This window comes from Megascapheus bottae, chromosome 13, assembly GCF_031878675.1.
Source record: "Megascapheus bottae isolate mThoBot1 chromosome 13, mThoBot2.hap1, whole genome shotgun sequence".
NCBI classification, from domain to species: domain Eukaryota; kingdom Metazoa; phylum Chordata; class Mammalia; order Rodentia; family Geomyidae; genus Megascapheus; species Megascapheus bottae.
This window is the reverse complement of record NC_143521.1, coordinates 21287431-21310652: the sequence shown is the minus strand read 5'-3', so window position 1 is coordinate 21310652 and position 23222 is coordinate 21287431. Positions and strand designations below refer to the sequence as shown.

Here is a 23222-nt window from a genome sequence, read left to right as displayed (position 1 = left end):
TGTTGACAATGTTATTTCTCAAAAGGGCAAAGGGTCTGACCAGTGTCAACTTAGCCAGGTGATTGGTTCCTTGCTCTGGGGAAAATAATTCCTCCCTGTGCAGAGAGGCTTGCTTCTCCAGTTAAACAAAGCCAGAGGCAGCTCCTGAACTAGCTAAAACAATAGTGGCCTCAGGCTGGATCTGAAGCTCACCAGGGACATATTCAAGCTACAGAAGACAACCAACTTTCTCCCAGAAGACATGTAAAGTTTATCACCCTGCCCGTAACTTAATCTGGATGGGCAATTACAGAGACTACAAGTCTGTAAGGCAGAAGTTTTCTGCCTAGTCAAGCAAACTGATTGAAAAAACCAACTAAGCCAAAACACAGGAGATAAGAGACTACATAAAGAGACACACGGTTTCCCTGAAAAAAACTGAAGAATATTTTTTATCACATTTTTAAAAAAATGTACTAGTTTTTTCATTTTCATTTTTATTTGTTATTTTATTTGTTGGATTTCTATGCTGCCATCAGCATAAAATTCTGCCTTTTGTAAGGAAATGGAAAAACTTGGAAAAAATCATATTTAGTGAAGTAAGCCAGCCCCAAAGGAACACAGGCTCAATGTTTTCCCTCATTTGTAATAATTAGTACACATCTAGGACTCTCCTAACAGAGGATTACAACAGCTCAGAACCTACATGCATAAAGCCATATAGGATGAGGCTGAATGCAATAATCTCCAGGATATGGAAACGAGCTTTAACTGTGATTATTGTTCTAAATGTACTATGTTATTTCTCATCTCTTTTGTTGCCCCTTGGTTAATCTTATGCTGTTACAGTGTCTGACCTCATTCTTGGGTTTATTATATATAGGTTTATTTGAAATAAGCTAGGGAAGGGGAGAAAACAAGATGAGGGGAGGGACCGGGGGAAGAAAATCAGTACAAAAACAGGAGAAGGGGTATCAATGTGGGAAATAATGCACCTTCTATCTGGTGAATATGACTGTAATCCCTCTATTAATTACGATTTACAAAAGGAAAGTTTTTTATTTCGATTTCCTCCAGGTTTCTTTTAATTTCATTTTCTAGGTTTTAAATTATTCATCACAGAGCTCAGGTTTTAAATTATTCATCATAGAGCTCCTTCACATCTTTGCAGAATTCCTAGATTTTTTTTATATCGTCATGGAACTTAAAATCTGGGCCTGGATGCTGTTATGGAGCTCTTCAGCAGAAGGCTAACGCTCTACCACTTGTGCCGCAGTACCACTGCCAGTTTTCTGGTGGTTCATTGGAGATAAGAGCTTCACAGACTTTCATGCCCAGGCTGGCTTTGAACCACAATCTTCAGATTTCAGCATCCTGTGTCTTACATTCTTACAAACCAATTCTGCATCCAGATAATTTCCAATTTATTGCTGAAGAATTGTTTCTAATAATCACTGTAGCTGTATTTCTGAAGTATCAGTTGAGGTGAATGAGTCATTTCATATGAATTTGGTTACTTTTGTGATGGTTCATCTGCCATAAAAGATGTCCATTTAGTTCTCTGAAGTATTTTATGCATAAACTAAAAATTAATACATTATCAATTCCCAGGCCATTCTACATTGTTGGCTACAGTATCGAAAAGCACACGGTTCATAGGAAAACTCTTCTCTAAAAGTTTCAGATCCCATGGGGCCAAGAGTTTGGCCTAGTGGTACAGTGCTTGCCTAGCATGCACAAAGACCTGGGTTCGATTCGTCGGTACCACGTACATAGCAAAAAGCCAGAAGTGGTGCTGTGGCTCAAGTGGTAGAGCCCTACCCTTGAGAAAATCCAGGGACAGTGCTCAGGCCCTGAGCCCAAGCCCAGGACTGGCAAAAAAAAAGTTTCAGATGTCTACTTGGGAAGAGATGCCATGTTCTCAAGGTGGCAAGGCAGCCAGTGTGGTTCAGAAATTGCTTTTTAAACTAACTTCACTGAAGGATGATTTCAGTGAAAAAGAGAAATATATACCTATAGTTTCGCTCTGTTAACTTTTCATTTGCAGTACATAAGACTCCGCTGTATTCTATGTGCACTTCCATTCAACCAGCACTACAGTGGTTATTTTCTTGAGTCCCCATCCTTGGAGTTTTGTTTTATCTACTACAGAGGCACTAAGAGCATAGTTAGTTGATGTGGTAAGCACTATTTATTAATAGGGTTGACTATCTTTTGTAATTTATAATCCACCTATCATTCAGGGGCTTGAACTCAGCCCCTAGACATTTGTTCCTAAGCTTTTATCTCTTCTTTTTTGACATAGAGCTAGCACTCTACAACTGGAGCTACAGCTCCACTTCCAGCTCCTACTGTTTAATTGGAGGGAACAGTCTCATAGATTTTCCTGCCTGGACTGTCTTTGAGGTGTGATCTTCAAATCTCATTTTATAATAGATAGGATTTCAGTGATGAGCTCACAATTTCAATTTTGCAAAATCTCTACTTTCTCATAGACAAGTGAGAAAAGTAAATTTCTTTTTTTGTGAAAAGATGAGTCATGATGACAATGGCCCAGCATTACTGACCAAGTTTCAAGTTCAATAAAGGTTAGAAAAATGGCAATAATTAACTAGAACTTCTAGGTCAACTCAGGTTAGATTTGGAAACATTTGTCCATCAGAATTGTTACAGGCAATTGGCAAGATTTGAAACAAAATATATGCAAAATTGAAGCAATTAATCTGAAGCAGTTCCAAAATGCAAAATCTGAATAATTATAGTTGAGTAAATAGTAAGAAATAATACATCATATTCATTGTGGATTCAACCATATAAGTTTACTCAGAAACCCAGGAAATTCACTAAATCTCCCCATGGATGGTCATACTGGTCAAATACTTTTGTCTTTCATCCAGTTATCTCATACAATGTCATCTCAAACAATGAGGGAATGCATCTATAATGAAGAATTTATATTTGTTCATATTAACTCAGCATATAGTTTCTTGTCCTCATGTACTCTACTGCACTCTCATTAAATTAATCCTCCTCTTAATTACATTTTCCTTTGTGAGTGTACCCACCTCTTACATTTGATAAAGTATTTGAAATGCTTTCAGTAGGTTCTATGTGCCATCGTTAACCATAGACAATATATTTTGGTGTTGTTTATCCTTAATCATTCTCTTTAGCGTTCATCTTCTCTCCATCATATTGTCCAATAATCAGAAGCACATTATACTTATAAATATGTATTGATTATACTCACATAAATATGTACATATTTAGTGATAGGACATTGGTGTATAAACACACATAGGTATATACAGTTATAGATATACCCATGTTATTTTGGTGTTATATGTACAAGTATAATTCTATACATACACTGTTCATATTCTGCATGTGAGAGAAAACGTGATCTTTGTCATTCTGAACCTTCCTTACTTTTTTAACATACTAATGTTTAATTGTACCTATTTTTTCTTGCAAATGGTATGGGATTTTTATTACCATAAAATGCTCTCAAATGTACATGTATGTCTATTCATTTTCTTTTATACTTATATATGTGTATATATGTACCTATATATGTATCTTTATCTCTACTTATTTTTTGTCATCCATTGAAAAGTCAAAGGGCATGTATACTGATTATATTATATCATTCAATTGGTCTATTTCTAGTATTTTGAAAATCATCCATGTTGGGGTCCATAGGAGCTGCATGGATTTGCATTACTGACAATAGTATATCATGTTTAATTTTCTGCTCATAACCTGATTTGCATCTGTTGTGTTCTGTTTTAAAATTTTTTTTGAGTTACTCTCCCGACCCGCGGGTTCAGCTATTCATGCGGCTCGAAGAGGCACCTCCTAAAAGAAGAAAACCAATGGGGGAAAGAGAGGAAGGAGACCAGGCGCATAAAGAAAGACAGAGACAATCTGAGTCGCGTCAAGGTCTCATTTATTAAAAGTAAAGCAGGGTTTATATACCCTGAGTGTAAGGAAGGGAGTATAGAGGGGGGGGGGATGGAGAGTTTTTGTGATAACAAGAATGGGAAATCTCAAGGTTAGGGGTGGGTCAGGCTGTTCTTTTGGCCGTTGTGCTAACCCAAGCAACAACCTGCGGTTATTCCGAGAAGTATTTTGTGCAGATGACTCAACCAGATGCGATTTGCTCAAGGCTAGAGGGTCTTTGCTCTGTTCCGTTTAACTCCTTGGTCTCTGACAATTCCCCCTTTCCTTTAAAGAACAAGGTCTCTATAGGTGGAGAGAACACCCTGTCTTAGGCTATATGGAGGGACCCTTACTCCTGGCAACATGCCTTGTTGAGCCGGCCTCGACGGCCTCTGTATGTTGTGCCACCCAGGGTAAGCTCCATAATAATCCCGTCATTGGATGCTCTCTAGCCGCTTGGGGTTTATCAGCCAAGAAGTGTATGAAACTGGAGCCCTCTTTCGGGAGTGCTTGTTTCGGACCCTACAGGGTCATCCTGAGCCTCTAAGCGATGATAATGCACCGAGATTGAGTTTTTGGAAAAGGCAGAATCAATTTGATTTTTTATAAATCGCGTAAGGCGCTGAAAAGCCCAAGGGCCAAAAGAAATTAGGAGGAGAAGTCCCACAAGGGGGCCCAAGAGGGAGGGTAAAAGAGTTGATAGCCAGGGAGATGTGGAGAACCAATTTTGATACCAAGATTCTTGTTTTTCCCTTTCTCTTTTTCGCTTTTCTAGGCTAGCTGTAATTTTTTCTAAGCTATCCTTAACAAGTCCTGTTCTATCTACATATACGCAGCATTTTTCCTTTAAAGCCGCGCATAAGCCTCCTTGCTGTAGAAAAAGTAAGTCTAATCCTCATCGATTTTGGAGGACAACTTCTGCCAGAGAGCATCACCGTCAATAGCATCATGTGGAGTGATGACGGGGAAGGCCTCATCATCATGGTTGTTGACCTGTAAAAGAAAAATATTTTTGTTCTCAGGCGCCACCCTGGAATTAGTTATATGGCTTTATTGTTTATTATATGGTTTTATTAATCTTTCAGGCAACCATCTAGCTCCCCCTTCTTTAGAATTATAAATGCAAGTTGATCCTTTTACCCAGATAATGACTGGGTCAGGGCCATTCCATATTCCCGTCAGTGGGTCTTTCCATTTTTTGAACCATTAATAAAGATGCTCAAAGTATTGGGGATGGGCTTTATCAAGGTATTTTTTAGAAAAACGAAAGGAGTGATATTAAGGAATTGAATAAGTCTGTCGCTGGGCATGTGAGTATCAAAGCTACCCTGGAACCCAGTGCATAAAACAGTCCAATCATCTTGTCTTTGTTGTAACCAATTAATTTGTTCCTTAGAGTAAGGGGTGATTATGATATCAGGATCCTTGCCAAAATATTTGACAGAAGTCTTGAGCCCCAGAAAAATAAGTTGGGAGACCAAAAAGGGGTAGGAGTGGAGTACCTTGGACTGAGAGGCGGAGGCATGAATCCATAACAGGGGCACGGTTTTTTGCCACAATAAACCGGTGGGTGTAAATTCTGTGGCAAAAATGATTAAATAAAGGGTCAAGGAGGGGTTGAAGTAACCTATATTTTGTTGTGTAATGGCCTCCTCTAACTTTATTAGGGCTTTTTCAGCTTCGGGCATAAGTTTTCTGGGGGAGGAAGGGTCAGAATCTCCCTGTAGAATATTAAACAGGGGTTTGAGATCTCCTGTTGTTAATTTAAGGTGAGGACGTAGCCAATTAATGTCTCCAAGGAGTTTTTGGAAATCATTTAGACAATTTAGCTTATTCCTTTTGATTTGAATTTTTTGAGCATATATTAAAGAGGGTTCTAATTGAAAACCCAGGAACAAGAAGGGATAGCAAGTTTGAATTTTTTCTGGGGAGATAAAAAATCCTCTGTCTTGTAAAGCAATAACTATTTTTTGAGTCACTTGATGTGCCTCCATTTCTAGTTTGGCAGCAATTAATAGGTCATCCATATAATGTATAATATATATATGAGGGTATTGAACACGAATTGGGTCTATGGATTGAGCCACAAATTTTTGACAAAGAGTGGGAGAATCAGCCATACCTTGTGGCAACACTCGCCATTGAAAGTGGGGATTAGGGCCTTTATGGTTTATCATGGGTATGGAAAAGGCAAATCTTTTACAATCTCCAGGATCGAGGGGAATGGAGAAAAAACAGTCTTTTATATCTATTACAATTTTAAAATATTCTTTAGGGATAGCTGTGGGAGAGCCAGGATGTTAGAAACCAGACGATGAACATGTCCCTAGATCAACCTGTAAGGCCTGGAAGGACTGGACTGCATCATGGTTAGCACTGTCAGCTAGTTTAGCTTTCCCAAGTTTTCCTTTAAATGACTCCTGGGGCTGCCTCTGATACCAGAGATAACATATGGCCTGGTGGGGGGGGGGCTAACAATTGCTATCAGACCTGGGCAGAATGCTGGGCAGACAGCATTCTTTGGTTTGGAGGGGCATACAGCATTCCCTCCCAGTTCTGCACCCAAGAAAACCCACACAATTAGAAAATATACATCCAAGTATAGCAACCCCTCACATCAGTGTATTAATTCTGACTCTATTTACATTACTGCAGTTTAACTGCATACCAACTTTACTCAAGACATACTCATACCATTGGCGACATACTCAAACCTTTTACGACTTACATGAACATTCCATGATTATTTTCCCTTTTGAGCAAACATTTAAGAGAATTCCTTTCAGATCCTTTTTTTATTCAGATAAACCATTTTAAAGAGAGTCCTTGCAGTGAGCTTGAAGCTCGACCTATAATAAGAAAAAACATTCCTGGCGGGGGAGGCCCGAACCTTCCAGAGTTTATAACAACTGTTCCTTCCTCTGGAGTTATAATTCTGGTGGTGGAGGAACAGAGGTCCAGTCCTGCGCTGCCTGCAGTGGCTTGGAACAAGTCTGAGTCAGCGATGTTTGCATCAGAGGCAGATTTTGGGGGGGAGGGGTCATTGGTTGTCATGGTGGGTAGGTAGGGCCCCCTACTGGGGCCCGTTTCCTGAGACCGCAGATAAAGGCTGGCCATTTATATCGGTCTTGGACTGGCACTCTCTAGCCCAGTGACGGCCTCTTTTGCATTTAGGACAAAGGCCAAGGGGAAGGGGGAGGGGAATCGTCCCAGGAACGTTGGGTTGTTTAATAGTTCCAGGGCATTCTCTAGCAAAATGTCCAATTTGTCCACATTTAAAACAGTTTTTAGGGCTAGATATTCGTCCTAGTTTTCCTGAAGGTGGAGTCTGGTTTTGGAGTATGGCTCCAATGGCCAAATTAATAGATTTAGACATTTTATGTTCAAAGGAATCCACATCATTGCAAATTTTAATCATACCATTTAAATCTAGGGTCTTTGTTTTACCTCTTAAAGTAGCTTTACAGGCTGCATTAGCATTTTCTATGGCCAACTGTCTAACTATAATATCATCTGTATCTACCTCACCTAATATTCTTTCAGCTGCTTCTAACAGTCTGGCAACGAATTGAGAATATGGTTCATTATTGCCTTGTACTACCCTGGAAAGAGAGGTAGTAACCGCTCCTGCAGCAGGCACGGCTCTCCAGGCGGCCAGGGCAGCCTGAGCAGTCTGGGTTAATATTCCTGCAGGGAGTTTTTGTTGTTTTTCCTCCGAGGCAAATTTGCCCCTCCCTGAAATTTTATCAGAAGACCATGAAGCCATTTGTGTATGTTTTTTTTATTGGTAATAGCTTGATTTTTCTGCCTTATCTATAAATTCAGCTTTCCAGGTTAGATATTGACTCCTGGTTAAAACAGACTGCACAATCTTGTGCCACTCAAGAGGCAATAAATGTCCCTCACCCCCGAGGCACTCCAGTACTGTTAAAGTAAAAGGGGCGTTAATTCCATAATTCTTAACAGTCGAATGTAGTTCTTTAATTTGTTTAAACGTCAATCTCCTATATGTAATTTGAGAATGTCTCCTTGCCTCCTCCTGATCACCCCCTTCCTCCTCGGAGGCAGAGGAATCTAGGTTTTGTCCCTCCTCCTGCCTTCTGGTGGTGTCCGCCTCCTCCTCTCCCGCTTCTCCTCCCTCCCCCTCTTGTTCCCGAGGTTGAGTGTTAGAGCGAGTAATTACGGGGAAGGAGAAGGAAACAGTTTGCGCCCCAGATCTGAGTCTACTATTGCGGCTCTCTGAGGCCGAGGGTGTTTTAGGGGGCTTGTTACCCGAGGCATGGGGGGTAGTCACGGCTTCCCCAACAAGATCCATTTGTAAATCATGAATTTGCAAAGTGAGGTCCCTTAACTCTCTTTTTTAAATGAAGCACGTTTTTTAATTCTGTCACTTGTTTCAAGAGAGAGTCTTTGGATTTAAGGAGACCTTGCACCTCTGGAGGAACAGAAAATGATCTCAACATTTCCTGTGGTGGGGCTGACAGGAGAGAGGTGTCTGGATAGGAGGGAGGGGTGGGCCAGTGAAGGGCCCTTATCTCTGGAGTCTGTGTAGCTGCAGAAACTTGGGGAAGAGGAAAAGGGCCATATCTTTCTTCCTCATAATGCGCTGCCTCCTCCTCTAGCTCCACCTCAGAGGGGGGGTTGAGCCTGCCATTATCAGGAGAAGTCTTAGGAATAATAGGATAAATATTTTTATAAGGTTTTAGTGACATATTTTTCTTTTTAGTATAATTCCTGATGCTGTCTTCTAAAGGGGGTTGGGCTTGTTTCTCTTTTTCGGGGATTAAAGGTGACGCCAAGCGGCGTCCTGAGGGCACAGGCTCATCAATCACAGAGGGAGTGCGCGAGCCAGGCCGAAGGCCAGTGACCATAGGTTTTTCATTGTCACTTTCGCTTTTGCGAGACGGGCAACGTGACTTCGTTAGGTAATCCTCTGTTAAAGCTAGTAAGCGAGCACTGTCACCTCCCTCCTCTGCTTCCTTTAAAATATCTCTAATAACCCCATAGAAGCTAAAGAAGGCCTCGGGGATTTCCTCTCCCTGACGGAGTAAATCATTGATATTTTTTCCTACCTTATTCCAGGTAAGGGGATGGATGTCTGGTCCGTGCAAGACCAACCACGGACACTTTTCTCCAACAAAACAAAAGAATTTTACCACATCTTTCTTTTTAACTCTTATTCCTCTCTCCCTAAGTGATCCTTTCATTTCTTTTATAAATAAAACCTCTTTTGATAACGCTTTGCCCATGGTTGATGGGACGGCAGAACTTACCTCAAGACTCTCCCACGGTGCACGAGCGATGCGGTGTGGGCGTCTCTACCTTAATATAATCGGGGTCCCCTGTTCTCCACGCCGTCCGGTAGGTCACCGTGCTTCGAGCCCCACGTTGGGCGCCACTTCTCCCGACCCGCGGGTTCAGCTATTCATGCGGCTCGAAGAGGCACCTCCTGAAAGAAGAAAACCAATGGGGGAAAGAGAGGAAGGAGACCAGGCGCATAAAGAAAGACAGAGACAATCTGAGTCGCGTCAAGGTCTCATTTATTAAAAGTAAAGCAGGGTTTATATACCCTGAGTGTAAGGAAGGGAGTATAGAGGGGGGGGAGGGATGGAGAGTTTTTGTGATAACAAGAATGGGAAATCTCAAGGTTAGGGGTGGGTCAGGCTGTTCTTTTGGCCGTTGTGCTAACCCAAGCAACAACCTGCGGTTATTCCGAGAAGTATTTTGTGCAGATGACTCAACCAGATGCGATTTGCTCAAGGCTAGAGGGTCTTTGCTCTGTTCCGTTTAACTCCTTGGTCTCTGACAAGTTACCATTTTGTAATATGAAGGCTTTCATACTGATGTTTACATAGACACACGTGCACACACACGCTGTGTCTTTGTACATGGTTTTCTTTTTCACTCTATTCTCATTCCCTCAACTACCTCTCCTCCTTTCACAAGTAATTATTTGCATCATTTTTATCATGACACTGTCATAGATTTTTGTGTGTGTTATGTCCTTTTATTCTGTTTGCTCCACAGTATCCTGTCCTTTCTCTCCATGTCCTTCTGCTGATCCCCTTCTAAAAGATCCTGCCTTTACATTCATGAATCTTGCTGCTAATTACTATCATTATCAACATCAGTTTTGGTGTCAACTCTACAAATAAGCAAGATGACACAGTATTTGGTATTTCAATATATGTTTGTCACAGTCCACTTGATAATTTCCACTTTTTAAAAAAATTCCTGATAATGAATATTTTAAATTTTTTTATGGTAGAGTAGCATTTCTTGGTGCATCTAATGTTAATGTGCAGCCTTATTATATATAATAATTTGAGGGAAAAATTAGAAGTATACTAGATTTGCTTTGAGTAGTATATATAGAAAGCTTCATTTTTGGCTCAGATAAACAAATGTGCTAGCTTTTCTCATTAAACACTCAATGCATTAAAAACACTGAAGTACTATTTTTGTATTCTAAACATTGTTTGTACTGTTTTCTTTTAAATTTAGCTGGTTGTACATTTACATTACCATGAACCATAGCTATTGCTGTCTATTTCTTTTCTGCATGTTGTTTTCATAATTAGTTTTATTGATAGTAATTCTGTTTTGGTAGCAGTAGGAATTAAAATGAGCATGTCATGTTTGCCAGGCAAACACTCTAACACTGATCCTATACCATTTTGCCTTTACCGGCTACAAAGTACTCCCATACTGCCTCCATTTCTCATGGATCTGAAATTACAAATGTTTAACACAATTCCCATCAGATTCCTTTTGTATGTGTGCATATATGTAGGTATGTATTTATATCAGTAATGGAGTTTAAATTCAGAGTCTGGGCACTGCCCTTTAGCTTTTTTTTTTTTTTCAAGGATAGTGCTCTACCATTTTGAGCCACAGTTCTAATTTAGGTTTCTGGTGGTTAATGTAAGATAAGAGTCTTCTGGATTTTATTTTCTGGGCTGTCTTTGAATAGCAATCTTCGGATTCCAGCCTTTTGTGTAGATAGAATTATAGGAGTGAGCCACCATGGACTGCAATGATATCTAATTTTATTATCTTCATAACAGTCATATAAAAGCTGTCTATTTTATAAGGGTATTAAGCATGTCTCACTTACAATGTACAATGGAAAATCTCTAACTCTTCTACCCAGAGAAGGGCAATTTCAATTTTTTTTGTATTTGGCTATCTTCATGTAGTTATGTGGCCCTTTCTAATTCTCCCTTCTCCACTTCCTTCACTCACTGTTTATGTTTATGAAAATCTTAGTTGGATTTGACTATTAGAAGTTAACTTCAGTTATTGTCAACTCTCTCCCATGTTTCAGTAGTCTAAATAAAATCTCTTTAAATTTAGCTCTGTGAATTTTTGGACAGACATGCAAAGAGATCATTTCATTAAATTTTATTCAAATGTTTCTTTTCTGAAAATGCACAGCAAAAGGTTGGGTTTTACGTTTCTCTCAAAGTAACAGGATCAAATTTTCACAGGTCCCTGCTGATTCAGTTATGATAACTACATAGCCCATGACACGAAAGGTTTTGAGGATTCTGAAATGAGAATAGTTCATTACTTCATGTTTAATCAGGAGGAAGATCTGTTTGAAAATTCCAAAGGCTTAGGTTTGGGTAAAATATGGAGGAGAATCTATCCTAGCTTGCTTGTGTCCAAATCATTAGGATATCTTGCTTTGTAGGCCTTTTGTCCATTCTCTGTGGTGTTGAAAACTCTACTCTCTCTTTTTCTTGTTTCCCATCTTGAAAAGCTTTTGGTAAGTAAGCTGGCAACATTTCATGACAAGGAAAGTTACAGTGGCCACAATGGCCAGCAGGAACCCTAGGACATCCAGAGAGTGGTACTGGTACCAGGTGAGGTTGTGAGCAAGTGGCCTCAGGTGCTTGGCTCCTTTGTGGCGCATGACAAACTCGATCCAGAAGACAGCTCGATCCAGGGGCTTCATAGGCTGATCATGGTGAATGGCTGATAACTGCATAGCATTCTTTTTGTAGCTAAAAGTAAATCAAATTGACATCAGTTTTTGGAATGATCTAGAAAAGGTGGATATTGCCATTTTTTATAGATGATAGAAATAATTCTATAAAATTTGAGAGGAGAGTAAATAATTTTCCTCTTTTATTTTTGGTCAGTTTTGGGGCTTGAACTCTGGGGATGGACTCTGTCCCTGAGCATTTTAGCTCAAGACTAACACTGCACTACCTAAGCCACAGTGCCACCCCAAGTTTTCTGGTGGTTAATTGCAGATTGCATCTCATGGCATTTTTTGCCCAGTTTGGCTTTGAATGACAACCTTCATGTCTCAGCCCCCTGAGTAGCTAGGATTACAGGTGTGAGCCATCTATGCCCAGCTTGATTTTCTTCTCTAGAATTGTGGACATGTTAGTATAAAAGGCGAGCACCTCTTAATGACACTGATTTCATCATTAAAAAATCTTTTTAAACACAAGCATTTGTGAACCAGAAAGTAGAATCATTTAAACGTCAAATGCATTTTTGCCTTGTGAGTGGCTAGAATGGCAGGTATCAGTCACTGACTCCCAGTCTTCCTTTTATTTGTTGAGCCTATCTCTTTCCTATTCCAATCACTTGACTTTTCATTTTAATGAACCTTTTTCAAACTGCTCATATTTTACTTGTTTACTATTATAAAATAAAAGTAAAGGAAATAGAAAAATAGGAATAATTGAGTTCCTGACTTCTGAGAAATAATGTATTGATATCTAGAATTCTTCTAATTTGTCGTATTTTCAAATAGAATCTCAAAGATGTTTGCTGTTATCTTTCTTGTTAGTTTTATGATTTTAGCCCTCACATATAATTTGTGTTGAAATGATTATTTCCAATAGTTAAGGTGAAAATGTAGAAACATAGACAATGATTATTAAGTGTAAATACTAGGAGAATACAGCAATCACAATCAAAGTGAATTTTCCATTTATTATTTTAAAACCTCTGGTATGGCTGATTTTCTGCCACTATTAATGATAATACTAACCTTAGCAAACATTTGTAATAGAGCAGGTAAAATAAAATTAAATGCATGAGAAACTAGAGAAATATGTTAAATTATAAAGTTTAGCATGTATTATGTAATAAAGATATCCCCCACATTTCTTATTATCTTCCTGGTATCTGTTTGAATTTTAATAAGAACAGTATTGAGAAATTTATTTTTATCTCCAATAAGTCTATGAAAAATCCACAGGTTTTCAAAAAAAAAAAAAAAAGGAAGAGAAACTATGGCTCACAAACTATTTGTTAGGTTACTTAATGACTGGGAAATCAAAGTAAGAGCTAGATGCTGATGGTGCTTGCCTGTGAATTTGTCTGCTCCAAGAGGCTGAGGTCCTGACAATCACAGCCCAAGGCTAGATAGACATGACTGAAAAGTCTCTACACTTAACCTCTAAAAGGCATCAAACAGTTGGGTGGGAGTCATACCTAAAGTGTTAGAATTCCAGTTGAGCCAACCAGCTCCATATTAAGCCCCAAGTTCAGTACTCCAAAAACTACCAACGTTTAACATGGCTTTTACAATGTGTCTGGTATTATAACCAATAAAATTAAAAGTAATATTTTATTTTTGCAAAATAATTTGAAAATTATTGAAAAATATTTTGAAAATTATGGTAAAATACATACAGAATAACAAGAGAAAATTGATAACAGTATAAAAGAATTAAATATATTTATTGAAACGATTGGAAAGCAAATCTTTTTTTTCTTTTTTGGCCAGTCCTGGGGCTTGAACTCAGAGCCTGGGCACTATCTTTGTGCATTACCAAGGCTAGCACTCTACCACTTGAGCCACGGCACCACTTCCAGCTTTTTCTGTGTATGTGGTACAGAGGAATCCTATCCAGGACTTTGTGCATGCTAGGTGAGCATTCTAGACTAGGCAATGTTCCTGGGCTGAAAGCAAATCTTTCTTGATCCAAGTATTTTTAATATTATGTCCATCTTTCCCTTATATTTTAAAAGACAGTTGCTTTTATATTTTATAATTTTTCTGAATATGGTAATAATAGCTCTAAGTATAAATGAGCATATATACATTTCAAAATACTGTCCTTTTGATATAATGGGATTAGTTAGGTAAATTTAAAAGCATTAACGTAGATAATTTAGAAAACATTAAATATAGCTGGCTGTGGTGGCTCACACCAGTCATCCTAGATACTCAGGAGGCTGAGATCTGAGGATCAAGGTTTAAAGCCAGCCAAGGCACAAAAAGACCTGAGACTTTTATCTCCAATTAACCTCTAGAAAATGGGAAGTGGGGTTGTGGCTGAAGGGTAGAGCAGTAGCCTTGAGTTGAAGAGCTCAAGGACAGCACCAGGCTCCGAGTGGCCCATAACCCATCAAAAAAAAAAAAAAACATTAAATAGAATAGGAATTAGATTATTGTCTTGAGGTTTATCAATATAAACCATTTAGAAATTTATTTGAAGAAACAACAAAAACTAAAAACTGAATTGATGAATATGATTATGGATTTCACAGGAATGAATTTTCAATAATCTTAATTTCATGCTACATTCTTTGAATACACTAAGTTTTTCTTTCATAAAGAGTAATTGGTGAGATGTGAAGTTAAAATAATCATAATAGAACTAGCTTGGTTTATCCCATTTATGGAGGGAGTGTTCATGTGTCCTTAATTCAGTGCTTTCCTCATATTTCTTACAATCATATGTTATCATCCTTAGTGAATCCTTTCATTGCATTTTTGCACTGTTTTAGACTTTTTTTTGGCCAAGTCCTGGGATTGGACAGCGCCTGAGCACTGTCCTTGGACTTTCTCAAGGCTAGAACTCTACCACTCCTTTTTTCTATGTACGTGGTACTTGAGGAATCGAACCCTAATCTTCATGCATGCTAGGCAAACACTCTACCACTAGTCCAAACTCCCGGCCACGTTTTAGATTTTTGTAAGATCTCAAGATTCTGATCATTCTCCCACTGAAATCACTGGGAGAACAAAACAACTTACTATGTTTGGAAAAGAAAGCAGATCCATGAAATCTAGCATTCCAAATATTGAAATGTAATGATCATGAGTTTGAGGCTGTTCTGGCATGTATAATATGACAGTGTTGCAATCACAGACACACACACACACACACACACACATACACACACACACACACACACACACAGGAGCTTATTGTGACTTGTGAAGCATGTGATGGGTTATTGGTGAAATGTTCCAGAATTAATCAAGTGCAAACTGAGGGTAACTTTCAGGGTCAGTCTCAAATGAGAAATTATCTATGAGCACAATTTAGTAAAACAACAATCAGACTAACAAAAGCTAGAGTAGAGTGGTTATCAATCATGAGCAAGTCTCTGGGTTTAATGTCCAATAAAACAGATAGACAGACAGACAGACAGACAGACAGGCACATCCACATATACCCACACACAGTCATATACTCTCTCTCTCTTTCTTTCTTTCTTTCTTTCTCTCTCTCTCTCTCTCTCTCTCTCTCTCTCTCTCTCTCTCTCTCTCTCTCTCTCTCTCATACACACACACACACACACACACACACACACACACACACACATAATGGAGCATGTACTCACACAGGGATGTTAATGACTCCATCCAGTGCTCTGAGTAAGTCTTTTCTTGACATTGCTCTTATATCCACTTGAACAGCTGCTCCTTTGGCCACCATGTGAGCAATGTTGTCATGTTGTTCCCCAAACAAAGGAATGCCCACCATGGGAATCCCATGATAGATGGCCTCATAGACGCCATTCGCTCCACCGTGAGTGATGAAAGCTTTGGTTTTGGGATGACCTAGGAGAATTTCAACAAGAGTGTTCATTAAAAGACTTGGACATAAAATGAGAACCGTATTGAAGGACATTTTAATGTCCTTCTTAGCTTACGGAAAGTAGCACCTAATCCACTTGAGGGATAAGCACAAGTCTTGTGGTTCATCCTGTAAGTTTTATGTGACTTGAGATTTGGAAACGAATACAATTCCTACTTACCACATAGGGAAAATCTCATAAAGGATCACAGAGAGCAAATTCTGAAGCAAGGAAATATTCATCTTAACTTACCCTCTTATAAAGTGAAGTATAGTGCAGTAACCTAATGAGGGATGCCTGAAATATAGTGTATTATCACTTTCTGTTAAGAAACATGAATTTTTACCCATGTAAAATGTAGACTCATTCATAAAAGGTATTTATTTCAGTGGCGTTTCAAATACTTATTACCCTCCTTTAGGAAGATGGCATAATGCAATGACTGAATTAAAGGACAGAGAACGAATCCCAGGTAATTATAGCAAATACTTTGTCACTAGTAAATGTATTTTGAAAAATGATACACTGATCATAAACAGTATGATGGTGTATAATACAATTCCAAATGTTAAGGCATATTTTCCTTAGGGTTGGATTATAAATTCAAAATGTTTGCTTTCATTTTGGAGTTTTCACCAATAAACCTCCATCAATGTGTTTCTGTTGTACTGTCATCATCTATGTCTAAAACTGCTCATGTGTTCAGTAGTTGTTTTTAAGTCTTACCCAGGAGGTCACTCTGGGGAAGCCACTTGTACAGCCGGGTATTAGTTCCTAAGGTGTCTGGTTTCTTGCCATTAAATCTCCAAAGAACCTGGTAGGAAAGATAGTGTATTCTTAAAGTATAGAGAACCACAGTTAAATGACATTCATAGAATGGATCAAGAGAACAGAGATGGGATTAATTAGTGAGGACTATTATAAGCCTGAAAAAAAAGGGATATAAACATTTCCTATTTTCATATTAAAAAGATGGAATATCATATCATAAATTTTCACAGTACTTAAACAAATGGTGTAGTAAATGATAAATGAATGCATTGAAAATTTCATGTGGTTGTAATCATATAGTTGTTATAACATCAAATAATTAAGATTTACATTGTTACATATAAATACTGGATAGCTCTCATTTTCCAATTTTATCTACAAACCTCTATAAAGTGATATTAGGATAATATTCTCTTATTCTGTGAGGTTTCATTTCAGTTTAATATTTTTCATTTGCTTCTTAACTCTCTGTTTATGAAAGATGTTATATGGTCACAGTTCTCCCTGGGAAAAGTTCTGAAAAGATATTGTCACATTTGACCAAAAATGGAACCAAAAATGCAATTACAATGTTCTGTGTATTAAGTGATATTATATTGCATATTACTCAGCATTATGCAGTAAGTACACAATACTAACATACTATGCGTACTATGAATGGAATGGTCCCACCAAACTGCAGGTTGTAAACTGGCCATTTAGCCTTCTAGATGTTGGTTGTCAACTGTGGCACATTAGTCTGGACAAGATACTATGCATACTATGAATGGAATGGTCCCACCAAACTGCAGGATGTAAACTGGCCATTTAGCCTTCTAGATATTGGTTGTCAACTGTGGTACATTTGTCTGGACAGACAGACAAATGGCCCTTAGAACCACTTGTAAAATTGTAGGGTTGCTGAATGGGCCTTCTCTTGGCACACAATCATAAACCATCCATACTCTTGTACTACATGTGACTGAACTTACTGCCTCCAGACCAGAACATGAACAAATGTTATTTTTGAACAACTTTTCTTAAAGACAAATTCCTCAAATCTATGAATCTAGTTCTTTATGATAGATCAATTGATTCTTTAGAGTAATTATATGAAACTAGTGTTTACCACTTAAATTATTAGTTGAGATATCTAGGAAAATAATATCTGAATTTTGAAGACAAATTTATAATACTGACTTCTAAACATCCCATGATGAATGGGGGGAAATCTTTAATGTAGGAAATGGAGTAGTTCCTAAGTTATATGGCAGTTGAAAAGAATCCAGTTTCATGATGCTGCATTTAGTTTTCAGATGAGAATGTACTCTCTAACATGAAGTATTATCTCTTTCAGATATAAGCAAGGCCCGGTCCAGTAGAGCAGGTTGCTTTATTTACTTTCTCAGAATAAACAGGGCTGAATACATACCTAAATGAACCTTCCTTAACTTTCTCTGCATAACCACCTCAAGTGTATACTAAATGTGTAAATTTCAAAATTGGAGGAAAAGATTATCTGGGACCACTAACTATATAGTGCATTCAAACTTTTTTCTACAATTTAAATGTTGTTGAATAACTTTAATTATGAAGTAACATTTATCTCATTTCTGAAGCATGATTAGTGAATTGACAGACCTTAGAATTCTTGCAAGGACCACGTCAAATTTTGTGATTTCTGCAAGTCTTGCTAGCGATATTATGAGAGTAACAAAATTTTAGTGTGGCTGCTATGTTTTTTGTGACAAAATACATATTGCAGTTATTGTCAATTGAAGACAGTCCAAATTCCACACTGTTGGAGTATCTGTCATGCATATCTTTGTCTTTTAACTGTCTAAGATAAATGAAAGCTATTGTGACAGAGTATATTGCACTGGGAAGCTAATGTAATCAGATACCTGCAGAGCTTAAGGCCCCATTCAGTGAAGACTACTATTGAGGTACTATATCTCACCTTTTGTGGAATTTGTGCCAGTGCTGATGCAATCTCATTGGCTGTCTCTTCTGTCATGTTATCAACCATTGACCCCAGAGAAAACACCACCACACCATAGTCCCCAGAGCTCTGCACAAAGTCTTCCATTTCCTGTGAAGAAAATATTTGCATGCTTGCTTCCTCTCTCTCTCTCCCCCCCTCTCTCTCCCTCTCTCCCTCTCTCTCTCTCTCTCTCTCTCTCTCTCTCTCTCTCTCTCTCTCTCTCTCTCTCTCTCTCTCTCCCTCTCTCTCTCTCCCATTCTCTCTCTCCCACTCTCTCTCTCTCTCTCTCTCTCTCTCCCTCCCTCTCTCTCTCTCACCCACACCAACACACAAATAATAGTGAAGTAAACATTATATAAAGTTTTGTTATGTCAAACTAGCCCAGCTTGGGTGGTTCTTCTGTGTAACCGTAGATATTATCAGTTCCAATTAACCACTAGAAGTTAGGAAGTACATCTATGGTTCAAGTGATAGAGACTAGACCTCAGCGCTGAAATTCAGGGACAATGGCCAGGTCTTGTATTCAAACCCTATGGAGAACTGGCTAAAAAATTAATATAAAAAGCTAAGAAGAGAAAATCAACTATTATGAGAAAATAATGGATTAAGATACACAGACACAGTATAAAACATTAGCCTCTATTAAGGGTACATTTAGTATGTAGCATATTGGCATCATTGTTCCATAAATTTCCAAACATTTCAGTCTGGAATCTAAATTATTTCTCTATAAAATTTTTCTGGTAAGCAAATTTTTTAGTTCTTTTACATTTTTCTTATTATTCTGATTGCTTATCTGTATATATCTTTTTCAATTCTCCTTCTTTGTCTCATTTCTGAGCATTGTTCATATACCATCTTACTATTGATGACTAAGAAACTTCCCATGATTCCCATCTCTATTCTTTCAATATTGTGTCTTTACTTTCCAAGATGCTTTCACAGAATTTTGACTAGTTGATTACAAACTATCTTTTATTCCCCTTTTTTGTCAGCCCTGGGCCTTGAACTTAGGCTCTGGGCACTTTCCTGGGTTTCTCAAGGCTAGAGCTCCACCAGTGGAGTCACAGCACCATTTCTGGCTATTTCTATGTATGTGTTACTGAGGAATTGAACCTGGGTCTTCATACAGGTTAGGCAGGCATTCTACCACTAGGCCTAACTACTGGCCCCTAAACTATCCCTTGAAATGGAGTATAAGGTGTGAAGATTACAGTAGAAACAATCATTCTGTTGGTTTGCATAACTAACACTTCCTTGTACACTAATCACTTGTTACTTTTAAGAGTGAATCAAGCCGGGAGTTTGGCCTAGTGGTTAAAGTGCTTGCCTAGCATGCACGAACACCCGGGTTCGATTCCTCGGTACCACATACATAGAAAAAAGCCGGAAGTGGTGCTGAGGCTCAAGTGGTAGAGCTCTAGCCTTGAGAAAGTCCAAGGACAGTGCTCAGGCCCTGAGCTCAAGCCCAGGACTGGCAAAAAAAAAAAAAAAGAGTGAATCAAGGATTTCCTCTAGGTTCTGAATAATTCTTAATTAAACTGACTGTTTCAGAAGGACTCTTAGGTGTCTGAAATGCAGAAACTTGTGATAAAAACTTCAAAACTCAGCTTCAGTTGTTAGAACGTTTTACCCCACTTCCTGTGTGTCTTTCACCTAAGCAAAGACTTGGAGTGAGTGGCACAGAGCCATATTTATTGAAAAGGAAATCATGTAACCCAGATAATAGGAATATATATACCTTTGGCAAAGGTTTTGCAGGTTTGCAGTGGAGTCCTCCAACAAATTCAAAATTTGGTAAAGTTGGGCGAGGAAATTCCAAGTCCCAGTAGGACCGAATAAGCCAGATTTCTGCTTTACTCATTGTCTCCATTAAAGTAGTGGGTCGTCCTGAGTGGAGGAGGGGAAAAATCAAATAGTAAGAAAGGACATGGCAGAGGTGTTTCTGAATATAACAGTTATTTTACCTAAAAGGGATGGTATAATTTGTAATAAATGACATATAATGGGTTTATTTGTAAAATGTGTTACAAAAGAAATGTAGAAATGTGGACTGTGCATATTATGCAAAGGTATACCATTTATTTTTTCCTTATTTCCTGTTTTTTTTAATATTTTGATGATAATGTATAGAGGATTTGCATTATGTTCATAAGATAGTGAGTTCATTCCTTCTTGAACATTGTTATCCCTTCTGGTGATTTTCTCCCACTTTCCCTCTCTCCATAAGTGATTATTTCTATAGTACCTTTGTTTAATAGCAGTTATAAATAATACTTAAAATATGTGATTATGTAATTAACTCTATGTCTATTTTCTCTTTCTTTGTTAAAGAAATAGATAACTGTAGTGTGAATGACTCTGTCATGTTTATAGAAATTGTATTTCCAGTAGTTCTTAATCTTGTTTAACAACTAGTTCTCAAACTAGTATAGCAAACTGTTCCTTGATTCTTGATTTTCCATATGAGAGTATGTTTCTCTGACTGTGACTGAATTTCTTACATCTACTTGATTCACATTAGGAGCTTAAAAGTATTTATGTATGAGATAGAAACATTGGGAAATTTTATCTGGAAGTATTTCAGAAAAAATAGGAATAGATAAATGTGTTCACCTTATCCATGGTAAATATTTTATTAAATAAAAAAGATGATTGAAATGAAAAATGATAGAAAATTACCACATGTGCATTTATACTTAACTAGATTTTTTGTTTTTTGTGTGGCATGGACTTGAAGTCTGGGCCTGGGCTCTCTACTTGAGTTCTTCAGCCCAAGACTTCTGTCCTACCCCTTGAGCCACAGTGTCCCTTCCAGTTTTCTGGTGATTAATTGGAGATAAGAGTCTCATGACATTTTAGTGCCCAGATCTCAGTCTCCGGAGTAGCTAAGATTACAGGCACTAGTAATGATGCCCAGCTTAACTAGATTTTTATGTCTATAAAATAGATGATTGCTAAAACAATATAGGAATGTGGAGACATTGGAAGTTATAATTATTGAATCTGTGCTGAAACCTTGGATCACTCAAGAATAAGAAAACTTAGAAAATCTCAAAAATTGGACACCAATGGCTCACAACTTCACAACATAGCTACTCAGGATTCTGAGATCTGGAAGAATGGCCAGACAATTCTCAAGAAAATTCCCCCATTAAGTAGCAAAATACTGGGCTGGAGGTATAACTTAAGTGGTAAAAAAAAAAAACAAGGAAAAGATGTCAATCAAGGCAACTTGAGGTTCCCGTTTTCAAACCATAGTGCAAGCAAAAAATAAAAACAGGAAGTAGGAGGAGGAAGAGGATGAGGAGGAAGAGAAAAAAAATGGAATACAAAAAATATATTTTGATTTAAATGAGGAAACTGATCCAGGAAACATCCTGTACACATAGGAATAGTAAAGAAAATGTATCTTGTTAGTATATGTATTCATATATATATTCATAGATAGGCATATAAATATACTTAGGGAGATAATTAGTGATTTTGACAATGAAGAAAAATGAACAAAGTTTCATTTTGAATGACATTTTAAAACTGGATGACATTCTAGAATATCCTATTTGGTAACTGTCCATTGTCCTCTCTCTGAACCTATAATGTGAGCTATTCCAGTTAGGAGTCTCATAGACAATTTTACAACTCATTTAACTGTTTCACCTACAAAAGATAAATTTCTCTCATTTTACATACATCTCAAAGTACCTCTTCCAACTTTCACAAAAGTGACAATTTAACCCTACTGAAAGTGAAACATGACTTACCTAAAACTTCACTGTACAAGCTACTCCATTTCTTTGAGTCAAATATCTCGAACCAAAAGTCAAAATAAAGCATGCACATCATGTTTTCCACCCTCTCCAGGAATGTCATCTGACCACTTAATCTTGACATAATGATAGGCACATAAGAAGGAGGAAAGAGAAGCCCTCCACTATACTTTTCCGTTGTGTAGCCAGGAAGGAAGCGGAGGGTATACACGAAAGGAATCTCCAATAGCTCTGCCAGAAGCTCTCCACAAGGACCAAAGGGATCTGCAATGACAACATCAAATCTTGCTTTTTGTAGCCTAGCTATAAGTTCCTTATTCGAAGCTGCTTCTTTACAAATATTCAGCATGACATCAGAATATGGCATAAATATATTGCCCAGTGTTGGTGAATAGGCCAAGCACGATGTTCTAGGCAAGTGATATGTTCCCATATAGATCATTTGTGAGAAAAGTGCTATTAATTCATCAGTATTGAAGGATGAAGGGAAAGTTTCAAATTGAATACTGGACGGTTCCTTGCTATCAACAAAAATAGCAGATGATGGCCTCACAACTGTTACTTCATGACCCTTCAAGATGAGTTCATCCAGCATTACTTTCATATTTATCCAGTGGCTATATTCCATGGGCCACGCAAGTATTTTCCCACAACTTCCAGAGTTAATGTAGCAGGTCAGTTGTAGTAGCAGTAGAACTAAAATCCTTTTCCCAATCATCCTGACCAGCAACACAATGTCCTTTCAAACCATGCTCACTTCTTGTGCTTATATTGAAGGACTAAATCAATAATCAAGTTAAAACATAACTAGGGTTGGTCAAAGTAAATATGTCAGAGCATGAGAAAGGTTTGGAAGATTGAAAATGAATTTTTGTTTCAGAATGATTAGATAGGCAAGTTCAGCTTCTCTTTTAAAATTAGGCGATTTCATGTAGCTAGACGTCTGTGGTCCCTGT

The 23222-nt window shown here is 38.0% G+C and overlaps 1 protein-coding gene across 1 annotated transcript; it reads right to left on the bottom strand.

Moving 5' to 3' along the window:
- Positions 1–11483: 11483 nt before the first annotated feature.
- On the bottom strand, positions 11484–23001 carry LOC150055663 (UDP-glucuronosyltransferase 2B17-like). Its single transcript, XM_090343486.1, has 6 exons — positions 22261–23001; positions 20238–20386; positions 18473–18604; positions 16489–16576; positions 15526–15745; positions 11484–11930 (listed from the first exon to the last, which is right to left on the bottom strand). The coding sequence occupies exons 1-6, from the start codon at positions 22982–22984 to the stop codon at positions 11651–11653; spliced, it is 1593 nt and encodes a 530-aa protein (XP_090199612.1). The 5' UTR covers positions 22985–23001; the 3' UTR covers positions 11484–11650.
- Between the last annotated feature and the right edge of the window lie 221 nt (positions 23002–23222).